Source organism: Dama dama, chromosome 22 (genome assembly GCF_033118175.1).
Source record: "Dama dama isolate Ldn47 chromosome 22, ASM3311817v1, whole genome shotgun sequence".
Taxonomy (NCBI): Eukaryota; Metazoa; Chordata; class Mammalia; order Artiodactyla; family Cervidae; genus Dama; species Dama dama.
In genome coordinates this window covers 25,517,271-25,529,759 of record NC_083702.1, presented here as the reverse complement: position 1 = coordinate 25,529,759, position 12,489 = coordinate 25,517,271, and the positions used below count along the sequence as shown (strand labels likewise).

The 12,489-nt window shown below is 42.2% G+C and overlaps 1 protein-coding gene across 8 annotated transcripts in view; it reads left to right on the top strand.

The window, feature by feature from the left end:
* The window catches only part of EPS8 (EGFR pathway substrate 8, signaling adaptor), a 202,081-nt gene extending 200,189 nt beyond the window's left edge, over positions 1–1,892 (top strand). For all 8 annotated transcript variants that reach the window (XM_061125076.1, XM_061125073.1, XM_061125074.1 and 5 more), the window contains one exon: positions 640–1,892. In XM_061125076.1, coding sequence (XP_060981059.1) covers positions 640–756 — 117 coding nt within the window. In that variant the 3' untranslated portion in view covers positions 757–1,892. The remainder of the gene's footprint in view (positions 1–639) is intronic.
* Positions 1,893–12,489: the final 10,597 nt, after the last annotated feature.

The following is a 12,489-nucleotide window of genomic DNA, read 5'->3' as shown; positions in this document are numbered from 1 at the left end:
TGGTTGTGAATGGAGGCAGAGACTTGTTACCTGGGGTTCTTCATCTTCCCCAGGCACCTTCCCATCATGCCCTTCTCTTGTATCTAGTTCATTATTTACTCACCTGTGTCGCCAGAGACTTCTGTAGATCAGAGAGGATTATAGTGGGTGCACAGTGGTTGTAGGTCAGACTTCAAAAGGACAAAAACCAACAAGATGTCAGATGGTCAGAATCCTTTGGTGTGGGGAAGCTTGGTGTTTTCTGAGCCCAGTCTTCGGGCCTGATTTAGAATCCCCTATAGCAGATAGATGAATATCTTGCTTGACCTAAAGAGCATTCTTTGATAAGTTACCATCCTTTTGTACTTATTGTACAATCTCTTCTTTCTCCCAGGGAATCTAAAGCATTCCACATGCATTGCTGATTTACCTTTAACATGTTCAAGTGAAAGCATGGTGAATGAATGGTCCTTAGACACTAAGTGAAAAAGTGAGGTTAGTGAAGTCCAAATCATCACTTAGGTGAGGGCAGCCTTCAGTTCCCCGCCAAGAGACGTGAGAAGAAAAACACAAAGAACTTTTAGCCTGAGCCATTTCATCATATGATCTGCAGCCTCACAAATCAGTAACCATCTTGTCTGAACCATGTTTGTTTTTCAGGATAACAGCGGCAGCTCTGAGTTGCAAGAAATCATGCGAAGACGACAGGAAAAAATCAGTGCTGCTGCAAGCGACTCAGGAGTGGAGTCTTTTGATGAGGGAAGCATCACTAATTAGTATCAAAACCCCATTATTCTTGGCATGTTTCCACCATGCTTTGTTTTAAGAAGCCATGAAAGGAATGTCAGATTCTTCTTTCTTGGTATACAGAATTTATCGCCATAAAGAAACAATGCAAACCTAAGTAAGCAGAGGACTTGTTTCTGGGCCCATTATTTTTATTAAAATTAAAAATTTTAAGCAGAATTTTTGACCTTGGGAAATATTTTGCATACTCAACCAAGGTGAGGTTTCCTTTAATGGATTAATTATTTCATCTCAGTCTCAATGCATAAGCAAATTTTTTTTGACAGTGGTGAATTTATTTATTGCAGCAAAACAAAAAGATAGATTTGCCCGTGATTCAAAAATCTAAATATTTTTAGTTTTGCCTGTGACTATGTTGTGTATCATCCAGGGTGTAGCTTACTTTAGGTTAGGCTCTGCTTACTTAGATCTCTTCTTGGACATATAGACTATTTAGATTTATTTAAAGTTCTTAATGCCAACAGTTTAAAAAAATTGAAACATTTAATGAACTGTAAAGTACAACAAGGCCTTGGACATACAAATAGAAACCTTTGGAACATTCCTGAGACATTTTATTTGTCATGGCTCTGTTGCTCACAATTCCTTGTATAGCTTGTATTTTGGTTTAGTTTATATTCTGCTTATTATCTATACCATGTTCTTATATAATAAGAAAGCACAAAAGAGGTCACATACATTGAAAATCTGTCACGGGAAATAGCCTGCATTGGTGTGTGTTACAGTATCTTGCTTAATGAAGGCCTCAGTCCTGAATATTGATATAAGTAGTTAAAAGCAAATTGGGGCCATCTTATGTGTTTATCCATGTCAAGTTTTTCTGGTAATAAGAAATAATCCACACATATTTTGATCCTGTGAAAGATTCTAGGTAGAGAAAAGAAAGAGACCTAACCTTCAACAAAGTTATTTTTGGAAACATGATTTTTGTCATTAAATGTTATATTATTTCACATATATAAAACAGATGTTATGTAAGAATGTTGTATATTTTAACATAAACCCATTTAGAGAGATTATCTAGATTCATTAATTTTCATAGTGCCTTTTTCACATGAGTCAGCTGGAAAGTCTGCAATAAACAGTATTTGCTATATGTTAATAAATGGCTTCTGTCTCATTGGCAAAAGGGACCTTTGGTGTGAAGAATGGGGATCACGGTTGAGTGGAATGGGGATAACAGAGGCCCACTTTTTTTTTTCCTTTTTAAACTGATTTCCAGTGAAGTTCTGAGTGGGTAAAAACTGCTCTAGATTACTTTCTTCAATTGTTTCTCTTTCTCCCACCTCTCTTATTTCATCATATTTTCTTCTACCATCAAGTCCAGTTGATCCCAGTAGTAGAAACAAACTTACACTCTGCATTTGTGATTATGAAGTGCTTCCATATAAAGCCTTGTTAGAGAGCTATAATAACCTGTCAATTGTATATTATAGGTGAGGAGGATTAGCTTCCTAGAGGTTAATTTTCCCCAAATCATGAGGGATATGAGAGCCTCTTGTTTTCCATTTCTCAGCTCCCCCAAAGCACTGTCCCTCAGACAAAGTGAGACAAACATTAGAATGATAGTTATTGTATATCTTTCCCATTTCATAAGCATGGATGCATATGTATTTATTTTTTAAAATTATTTGCTTATTTTTAATGTTTTTAATTTTTTAATAAAAATTTTTTTGGCCATACCACATGGAATGCAGGACCTTAATCCCCTGACTGAGGACTGAACCCATCTTCCCCCCACAGTGGAAGCACAGAGTCCTAACCACTGGACCACCAGAAAGTTTCCTGATGCACATTTATAACTTAGCCCTTATGGAAAATCTCTGAAAATGTAGAGATAAGACAAAAGAAATTAGGCTAGGAAAGTTAAAATAACCTGTGCGTAGTACAGTATAATCTGATTCGAAAAGAATTGGTGTCATTTATAAGTATGTCTTTATGCTATAAAATTCCAAAGGAAAATATCACAGAGGTAGTAATTGCAGGAAGTATTTACCTCTTTCAGGGTGGTGGCGACAAAGAGAAGAGTTGGAATTCATGGAATTGAAAAGCTGGAGGGAGAATTTGATCCAGACATCTGAGGAGTTAGGTTACTGGGATGAGAAATTGGGAGAAAAGTTCCCACCACTGGTAAATAAACAGACCTCCCAGAAGAGGGGCACAGCCTAACTGGTGCTATTGCCTTAGGAATTCAGAAAATAATTCAGCTGGAAAAAAAAAAAATAGTTTACTCTGTATGACAGTCTGTAGGCCCATCCGCGTCTTTACAAATGACCCAGTTTTATTCTTTTTTATGGCTGAGTAAAATCCCATTGTATATATGTACCACACCTTCTCTGTCCATTGTTCTGTTGATGGATATTTAGTTTGTTTCCATGTCCTGGCTGTTGTAAATTGTGCTGCAGTGAACATGTATCTTTTTGAATTATGGTTTTCTCTGGGAGTATGGGCTTCCCTGGTAACTCAGCTGGTAAAGTATCCGCCTGCAATGCAGGAGACACCAGTTTGATCCCTGGGTCAGGAAGATCCTCTGGAGAAGGAACGGCTACTCACTTCAGTATTCTGGCTTGGAGAATCCCATTGATATAGTCCATGGGGTACCAAAGGGCCAGACACGACTGAGCAACTTTCACTTTCACTTTCTGGGTGTATGCCCAGTAGTGGGATAAAGTCAGAAAGAGAAAAACAAATACCATATACTAACACATGTATGTGGGTTCTAGAAAAATAGGTATAGATGATCTTATTTACAAAACAGAAATAGAGACAAAGACATAGAGAACAAACGTATGGATACCAAGGGAGAAAGAGGAGGATGGGAATGAATTGGGATACTGGGATTGAAACATATACACTATTGACAGTATGTATAAAATAGGTAACTAATGAGAACAAGAACCGACTATATAGCACAGGGGACTCTGCTCAGTGCTTTGTGGTGACCTAAATATGAAGTAAATTAAAAAAAAGGGGGTGTATGTATATGTATAGCTGATTCATTTTGCTGTGTAGTAGAAACTGACCCAGCAGTGTAAAACAACTATACTCCAATAAAAAGTAAGAAGAAATAAAATAGTTGGGCAAATCCACGGAGCTGGGACTCAGATATTTAAGGACAGCAGGCCAGGTAGCTGAAACTGGGATTTCCGCAGGGAGAACAAGGAAGCTGCTCTTGGGAGACACTGGAACCTACTGGGAATCAATTGCTACTTACAAAGTGGAGGGCTATTATTAAGGTGATGGTGACAGAAACAGGAAGCAAAACAGAAGGAAGCAAGTCCCTTGTTCCCTGTCTAGCTTCTTATGACCCTGTGGCAGAATCTATTGGTCACCCACCTGGCAAAGCCCCAAATCACAAAGCTGAGACTAAAGGGGGTAGATTTGAATCTGAGAGAACAGCTCAATAACCAACCTGTTTCAACTCTGGCTACTTAGCTTACATATACACTCCTTTATACATCTTTGAAATTCTACAAAATGATCAAAAAATATTTCTGCTATAGTGTCTGATACATAGTAGATGCTCAATAAATCTTTGTAAAATGAACTTCCTGGCCCAACTTAAATTGTCTCTGTCTAACTTCACTTTGCAGTCTTAGTTTGAATTGGATTCTATAACCTCTTATAGCAAACATCCAACTTGTAAAAATTTCATATATTTATCCACCTATGTATCGGGAATGGTTCTGATGCTGTGAGTATCATAGTGAAAAGACGGGCAAAGTCTTTCCGTGAGATTACATTAGTGGGAGCAACAAGAATAAAGTAAAAATATATAAGCATACACATAAATGTTTATTCTTTTACCCAAGAAGATGCAGTCATCTTTCTCTGTTGTTTAAATAGTATTTAACAAAAGGAATTGGTTAAACAGGCAAAAGGAGAACAATGTGACATCACAGAGGTGGGAATAATAGGAAGCAGCCCCTGCCCCTTGGGCTAGGGTTGCACAGGGAAGGAGGTTGGGTTTGCCAGCATTTAGAAGTCTGAAGAAGGGAAGGGCCCTGGGAGCGTGGACACAGACCACTGAAGAAGAAGCACTGTCTAGCGTCGGGGCTGATGCCTCACAAACACAGAGGAGAGAACCCCTGGAGGCCTGGCATGGAAGCTTGAAGAAGAGAGAGATGATTCTGGACAGTTTACCTCCAGGGTGGGTGGGGGCGGGGCAGTGCAGTGATGCTGGTTCTGAAAACGTAGGGGGAGAAAACTGGAAACTAGAATCACCTATTGAAACGCCAATACTTTGGCCACCTAATGAGAAGAGCTGACTCATTGGAAGAGACCCTGATGCTGGGAAAGATTGGAGGCGGGAGGAGAAGGGGACGACAGAGGATGAGATGGTTGGATGGCATCACCGACTCAATGGACGTGGGTTTGGGAGGACTCCAGGAGTTGGTGATGGACAGGGAGGCCTGGCGTGCTGTGGTGCATGGGGTCACGAAGAGTTGGACACGACTGAGCGACTGAACTGAACTGAATGGAGAATCACCTACTGTACTACAATCAATTGCTGCTGCCAAAGTGGAGATCTCATCACTGGTGTTAAGCCATTTGCTTATGACGTGGCCTTTGTATATTTCTTGTTTTTGTTCTTGATGTTCATTGAGCTGTTGGAAACTAGGATTATAGTTTTCTATTAATTTTGGTAAAGTTTTGGTCATTATTTGTTTTTTCTGTCCTTCCTGCCTTCTGTCCTTGGGAGTCTCCAATTTCATGTATGCTGGACCATTTGAAGTTTTCCTAAGGTCACTGATAATTTTTTACTGAGTTTTTTTTTCTCGGTGCTTCATATTTTGTTGTTGTTCAGTTGCTCAGTTGTGTCCTACCCTTTGCGACCCCATGAACTGCAGCACACCAGGCTTCCCTGTTCTTCACTCTCTCCTTGAATTTACTCAAACTCACATCCATTGAGTCGATGATACCATTTCCTTTTGGGTAGTTTGTGTTCCTGTTTTCAAGCTCGCTAATATTTTCTTCTGTAATTTCTAATATGCTTTTCATCTTTTCCATTTGTGTTTTTCATCTCGGATATTAGGGTTTTCATCATTACAAGTTTTACTTTTTGGAAAATATCTTTCCTGTCCCTACTTAACTTGCTTAATATTTCTTTGATTTTTTTCAGTCGTATGGAAGGCAGTAAAAATATCTTAGTATTCTTGCTTACTAATTCTGTCATCATCATAACTTCTAGGTTAGTTATGATTGATTCTTTAATGAATTGGCTTTGTTTTTGTTTTGTTTTGTTTTGCTTCTTTGTGTGCTTGAAATTTTAAAAACTCTGACCACTTTCAGGATTCTTTTCTGTGTCTTTCACTTTTAATGTAATTTTTAACTGGATGCCATGTACTGTGAATTTTACCTTGTTAGCTGCTGGATACTTTTATATACCTTCAAATGTTATTATGCTTTGTTTTGGGATGCTATTCAATTACTTAGTAAGAGTTGGATCCTTTCTGATCTTGCCTTTCTTTCTGTTTTGTTAGGTGAAACCAAAGCAGTATTTATATTACAACCATTTTTATTGCACTATTGAATCAAAACTCTCCTGAATCCTCAACCTGTTACTCCACGCATTATGTTTCCCACTGTAACAGATGATAATAGGAACTGTGCCTGGTTCTGGTGAACTCTGAGAATTGTCCTTCTAAACCCTTTCATGTGATTCTTTTCCTCAGGCTTGAGCAGTTTTCTAATAGGCATGCAATGAGCCATCTCAGCTGAGGACTCTATGGGGACCCTGTGTCTATCTCCAGAGCGCTCTCTTCATGCAGCTTTGCTCTGTTACTCTGTGCTATGAATTTTAGCTCCCTTGCCCTTGTCACTCTCTAAGCTTTGTCTCCTCAAGTCAAGGAGTCTACTGAACTCCATCTCAGTTCCCTCTCCCTGCACTGAAGTTTGAAAGCCATACCTAGACAGAAAACTGGAGCAACTATAGGATTTTCTGCATTTATTTTTCAGTTTTTATTGCCTAATGTTCAATATATGAAAAATCCCCTTTTCCCTGTTCTTCAGATTGAAAATTTATATCCATATGTATTCAGCTTGGGATTTCCCAGGTGGTCCAGTGGCTAAGACTCTGCACTTCCACTGCAGGGAGTGTGGATTTGATCCCTGGTTGAGGCGTGAAGATCCCATGTGCTGTATGGTGCAGTCAAAAGATAATAAAAAAATTTTTGGTAATGTATTCAGCTTCACCAGCTCTTTTTCTCCCCTGTGATCTGTCTTCCAGTATGTGTCAAGACAATCCAGTGAGTCTTCTTTTCAGTTATTGTATTTTGTCAGCCCTAGAATTTACATGTAGCCCTTTTTTATAGAGGCTGTGTCGCTGCTGAGTGAAGATTTCATGAGGCTGGTTCTGGTCTCTTTCTTCCCAGTGCTTACAAGGAACAATGTTAGAAAGTTGTACAGACTCACAGGGATTTTTATAAAGACTGGTTGTTTCTGAATAGGAAAAGACAATATTCGCTCAGTAAACATTTTGTAAGGGTCTGCTTTAAGAACTGTGTATTCAGTGAGAATCCTAGAAGTAGCCTCTGCCAACAGAGGACATACAATCCGAAGAAATGTTGGCAACTTGCTGTATTTATCCCTGGGATTAGTCTTATTGGTCTCCTATGGGGCAAAATTGCATCTTAAAACCACCAAAAATCAGTGCTGACTTCCCAGAGACTGTGATTTTCTACATGTGACATTTGGTTTCTCCCCAAAGACAGGCTTTTGTTTTTTTTTTTTTTTTCTTATTTTTTATTTATTTATTTTTTTTATTAGTTGGAGGCTAATTACTTCACAACATTTCAGTGGGTTTTGTCATACATTGATATGAATCAGCCATAGATTTACACGTATTCCCCAAAGTTAGTCTACTCAGAGATCTTTGTAAGGTTGTGTCAAGGGCCCCTGGGGATGAATCAGGAGGAGAAAGTAACTAGTTACCATTTTACCACCCTACTCTTGGATCTTCTTTTCCTTATTTAAAACATAACATGCTCAAAAAGCCGTGGCTGCTATAGGCCATTTCCAGAGAAGGGGTCTACTTCCAGCAGTTCTGGGTCCCAGACAGGAATTTTGCTCAGTACTCCGATCTATCCCCCAGCCCAACACTTTCTGTTTCTACCATCATGGTTCCTCAGTCCCCTCTTTAAGGCAGGCTTCTCCAGGACTGACCCCTACACAACCTCACAGCCTTGCCCCATGTCACAGGCTCTCACCAGCTTGCATCACAGTCTTGCACCACGTCACTGGCCTTACGTCACTCACAGCCTTCTTTCCCCGCCTCTTTGTTACTTTCTTTTTGCATGTTTGGGATAGAAAAGAAGGTGAAGAAGCCAGGGCTCTGAGCTCAGCTTTATAAGAAATCCTCAGTTGTTGTTGTTGTTGTTTTGATGCAGAAGGTACCCACTTACCAAGAAAAGAAATATCTCCTAATACCGAATTATTCAGGTGTTTCAAATCACATTTGTGAGTGAAAGGTTATCAGATAAAAAGGGAGCAAAATTCTGACAAGATAAAAGGAATTACTGGGAACTATCCTCCTAGACTCTGACCTGAATTGGGGTAAGATATGTCTATCAGGTGCTCCGAGGGGAGTGAGGTTCCGAAACCGGGTTCTGTACCACTGGGGATATTCTAACAGCTGACCTGCTTCCTGAAGAGCCCTAGGCATACTGCGTCTCATTTGCTGCTGTGACCAAGTGGGCAATGAACCAGGGCTCCTGCCAGGCCCAGATGGTCCTAGTGCTGGCTGGTTGCCTGGGCTCTTCCCTTCGTGGTTGTGGTTCCAAGGCACTTGGGCCAAGTCTTACTGCTTTTCTGGGCTGCCCCCCTCCTGGGCCCTGAAACAGTCAGCCTTATCCCTCAAGCGTGGCCATGGAGTAGAAGATAATTTCTCTAGCTTCAGTCATTCCTGTTATTCCTCCAAACGAACACATAGTCTCTTTCAGATAACAAAAAATCCGAGAATAAAACACACACACACATGAATGGTAATTATTATCTCTAGGTCTCCAAGAGCTTGTCCTATTTTATGGTTTCTTACTCTGAACTGGTATCATACACTAAGACCTTCTTTACTCCCATCTGTTCTTTGTTTATAATCCTGTGAGGATTGTGTGTGCATTTCTTTTTTTTAAGTATGCATGCGTGCTAAGTCACTTCAGTCGTGTCTGACTCTGCGACCCTATGGACTGTAGCCTGCCAGGTTCCTCTGTCCATGGGATTCTCCAGGCAAGAATCCTGGAGTGGATTTTTGTGGGGTTTTGGAGGGTTGCTGTGCCCTCCTCCAGGGGATCCTCCCAACCTAGGGATTGAACCTGAGTCTCTGATGTCTCCTGCAGTGGCAGGTGGATTCTTTACCGCTAGCACTACCTGGGAAGCCTTTTATATTTATTTATCTGGCTATGCTGGGTCTTTGTTGCTGTGAGGGTTTTCCTCTAGTTTCAGAGAGCAGGGGCTACTGTCTAGCTGCTCAGAGGTTGTGGAACACTCGCTTTATGGGGGAACATGGGCTCAGAGGTTGCAGCTCCCAGGCTCTAGAGCACAGGTTTAATAGGTTGTGGTACATGGGCTTAGCTGCTCCTCGACATGTGGGATCTTCCCAGATCAGGGATTGAACCCGTGTCTTCTGCATTGGCAGACAGATTCCTTACTACTGAGCCACCAGGGAAGCCTACCTTTCATCTATTCTTAAAGAAAAGAAAATGGAAAGTGAACTCTAGTGTGCTGAAAACGTTCACATATATTCCCCACTTTGTAGATGAGGAGATTGAAACTCAGATATAAATTAAGTAGCTTGTTGCACAGTAAGTGGAACAACTGAAATCTGAACTAACTCAGAGACTTCTCTACATCCTGCATATCTTTTCTTTCAGATATCATAGGTCAGTGTATAAAAAAACTTTCAAGCAGAAAAAGCATCTTTTTAAAATATGAAATTTTATCTGGTATCCCGCTGTATAAAATGGGTAAAATTTAGAGTTCCTCTCATTGAAGCTGCAGAAATGAGCTGGAGCCTCATTTGGAAACCACTGGTCCAGATTCCACAGAGTTCCTCCTCCATGAAGGCCCTTGCAGATGAACGGGAAAGTGGGTTGGAAACTGATCATTCCATAGCAAAAATTAGACCAGGAAATACGGTGCTTGGTCGCAACTGTCACTTACATCTTAGGATAATTTCAGATGGCTGATCACCCCTGTAAAACACCACTCTATTGAGACAAGATAATTACCACTGACATCCTCTCACAGTTCCTTATTTCTAGATCCTGCTATGATACCTGCCTTCCTCCTCCGCTCCAATGTCTAAAGATGGGAATCTTTTCTTCAGGCTGGAGCTTTGCATACAGAGTTGGCTTTCTGGGGCATCAGGGAATTCCTGAGAGTGGAAGAGTGGAGCAGATGCCTCCATGCACTACCAGATTGCCCCCACAGGACAGAGGCTCTCATCCCCCTGCTGTTGGGGGATGCGACTGCTGGTAGCTCACAGCTAAGACCTTGTCCAAGAATTGCCCTCACCAAAGAGAACACCCTCCCATACTGCTTAGGAGCAGGATTATGTCAGATGCTATTATATCAGGGCAAAATGAGCTGTTCTTCATTTCAGTCTTCCCTATGATAGCCAAGCCAGAACCAGGAATGGATCCACACTTGCTGCGATTTAATCTGTGGTATGGGCTTCCCTGCTGGCTCAGTGGTAAAGAATCTACCTGCTAATACAGGAGACCTGAGTTCAATCCCTGGATCTAAGGATACCCTGGAGGAGGAAATGACAACTCACTCCAGTATTCTGGCCTGGGAAATCCTGTGGACAGAGAGCCGGGTGGGCTATATTCCACGGGGGTGGCAGAGAGTCAGAAAACAGCAGGGAGTTAGTTTATTGGCTCGTCTCTAAAACAAATCTTATCATAGGGCAGAATATGGATGTTTGGGTAAATCATTTCATTTATCTTGCAGCAACAGGAAAAAAAATGAGGGAATGACTATTGTTATTTTATGCCCCGGTAATTTGCAAAATGCAAATTAAAACAGCTATCTAGAATTGCTCAGATATGTCCCACTGTTTTTAGCATTTGTCAAAGCGAGTGTCCCACAACCCTGATAGACATGTGTGGATAAGCCTCTCCCACAGAGCTCCTGATGCCAAGCGTGGCAGCGTTTAACACAGAGGGTTGGTACCACCAGTGTGGGGAGCCCATCTACTGGAAAGGGCCTCCCGATCAGTGTACCCAGGGTGATGAGAACTCAGTTGGGTGGGCTCACTCTGCAGATGTCTGGGTGCTGGAATGAGGGTGTGGGTCTAGTGGTCTACATGTACAGAGAGAGAGAGAAATTTGGAGAATCACACAGCACATATACCATGCCAACTCTGCCCTCAGCTTACGCTGTGTATGACCAGTTCTGAGTTTTCCCACAACTCTGCAAACTGGACAGTGCTTTGCGTCTTGTGGGACACTTAGGCTCAGAGATGGGTGGCTTCCCTGGTGGCTTAGAAGATAAATAATCTGCCTGCAATGCAGGAGACCTGGGTTTGATCCCTGGATCAGGAAGATCCCCTGGAGAAGGTAATGGCAACCCACTCCAGTATTCTTGCCTGGAGAATCCCATGGACGGAGGAGCCTGGTGGGCTACAGTCCACAGGGTTGCAAAGAGTTGGACACGACTGAGAGACTGACACTTTCACTTTCAGCTCAGAGATAGTATGTGACTTCTCAAGGGCACAGGGCTGCTAGGTGGCAGAGCACCATGACTCAAAAGTCTATATTGTTTTAACCATGTCACTCCACATCCCTAAACCACCAGGCTTCACAGCAAGCAGCTCTCAGCACAGCCCTGTAGAGGACGCTCTTCTTATTCCAGGTCTCAAACAAGACAGGGCTTCCCTGGTAGCTCCACTGGTAAAGAACCTGCCTGCAATGCAGGAGACCCTGGTTCAATTCCCGGGTTCAGAAATTCCCCGGAGAAGGGATTGGCTCCCCACTCCAGCATTCTTGGACTTCCCTGGTGGCCCAGCAGGTAAAGAATCCGCCTGCAATGTGGGAGACCTGGGTTCGATCCCTGGGTTGGGACGATCCCCTGGTGAAGGGGACGGCTCCCCGCTCTAGTATTCTGGCCTGGAGAATTCCATGGACTGTATAGTCCACTGGCTCGCAAAGAGTCAGATACGACTGAGAGACTTTCATTCACTTCACTCACTCACTTGAACAAGACAGCCAGTTCTCAGAGCAATTCGGTGATATTCACCAGGGACTCCTGTTCACTGTTAGCCCTGCCCAGGTGGGTTTGGATATTGATGTTTGTAATTACAAATTGGCTTTTTTTGTTTCAGAATAAGTAGCTGGCTTTTCAGACAGGGTTTTATTGCCACAGATTTGCACAGGCTTCTTGCACCACTACTGCAGATTTTTCCACTGAATGTGGACCAAGCCCTGGCATTGCTTTTCTGGGAAACCCACTTATGTGGATTTTGTAATGCACTTGACAGCAGAGATTCACAATTGAAAAGCCAGGCCGGTGTGGTGCAGGGCTCTGATCCAGAGGATCGGCTCCTGCTTGGCGCCATGTGTCTATGGCATGAGGTCCTCCTTGGGTCACAGCTGGACCTGTTCTATAACCCAAAGTTTCCCTGACTACTGGGAGGGGGAGCGAAGGGGGGTGGTTCAGGTGTCACCCTGGGGGCACTGAGCCAGCCCAGCACAGGCACCAGCTTCA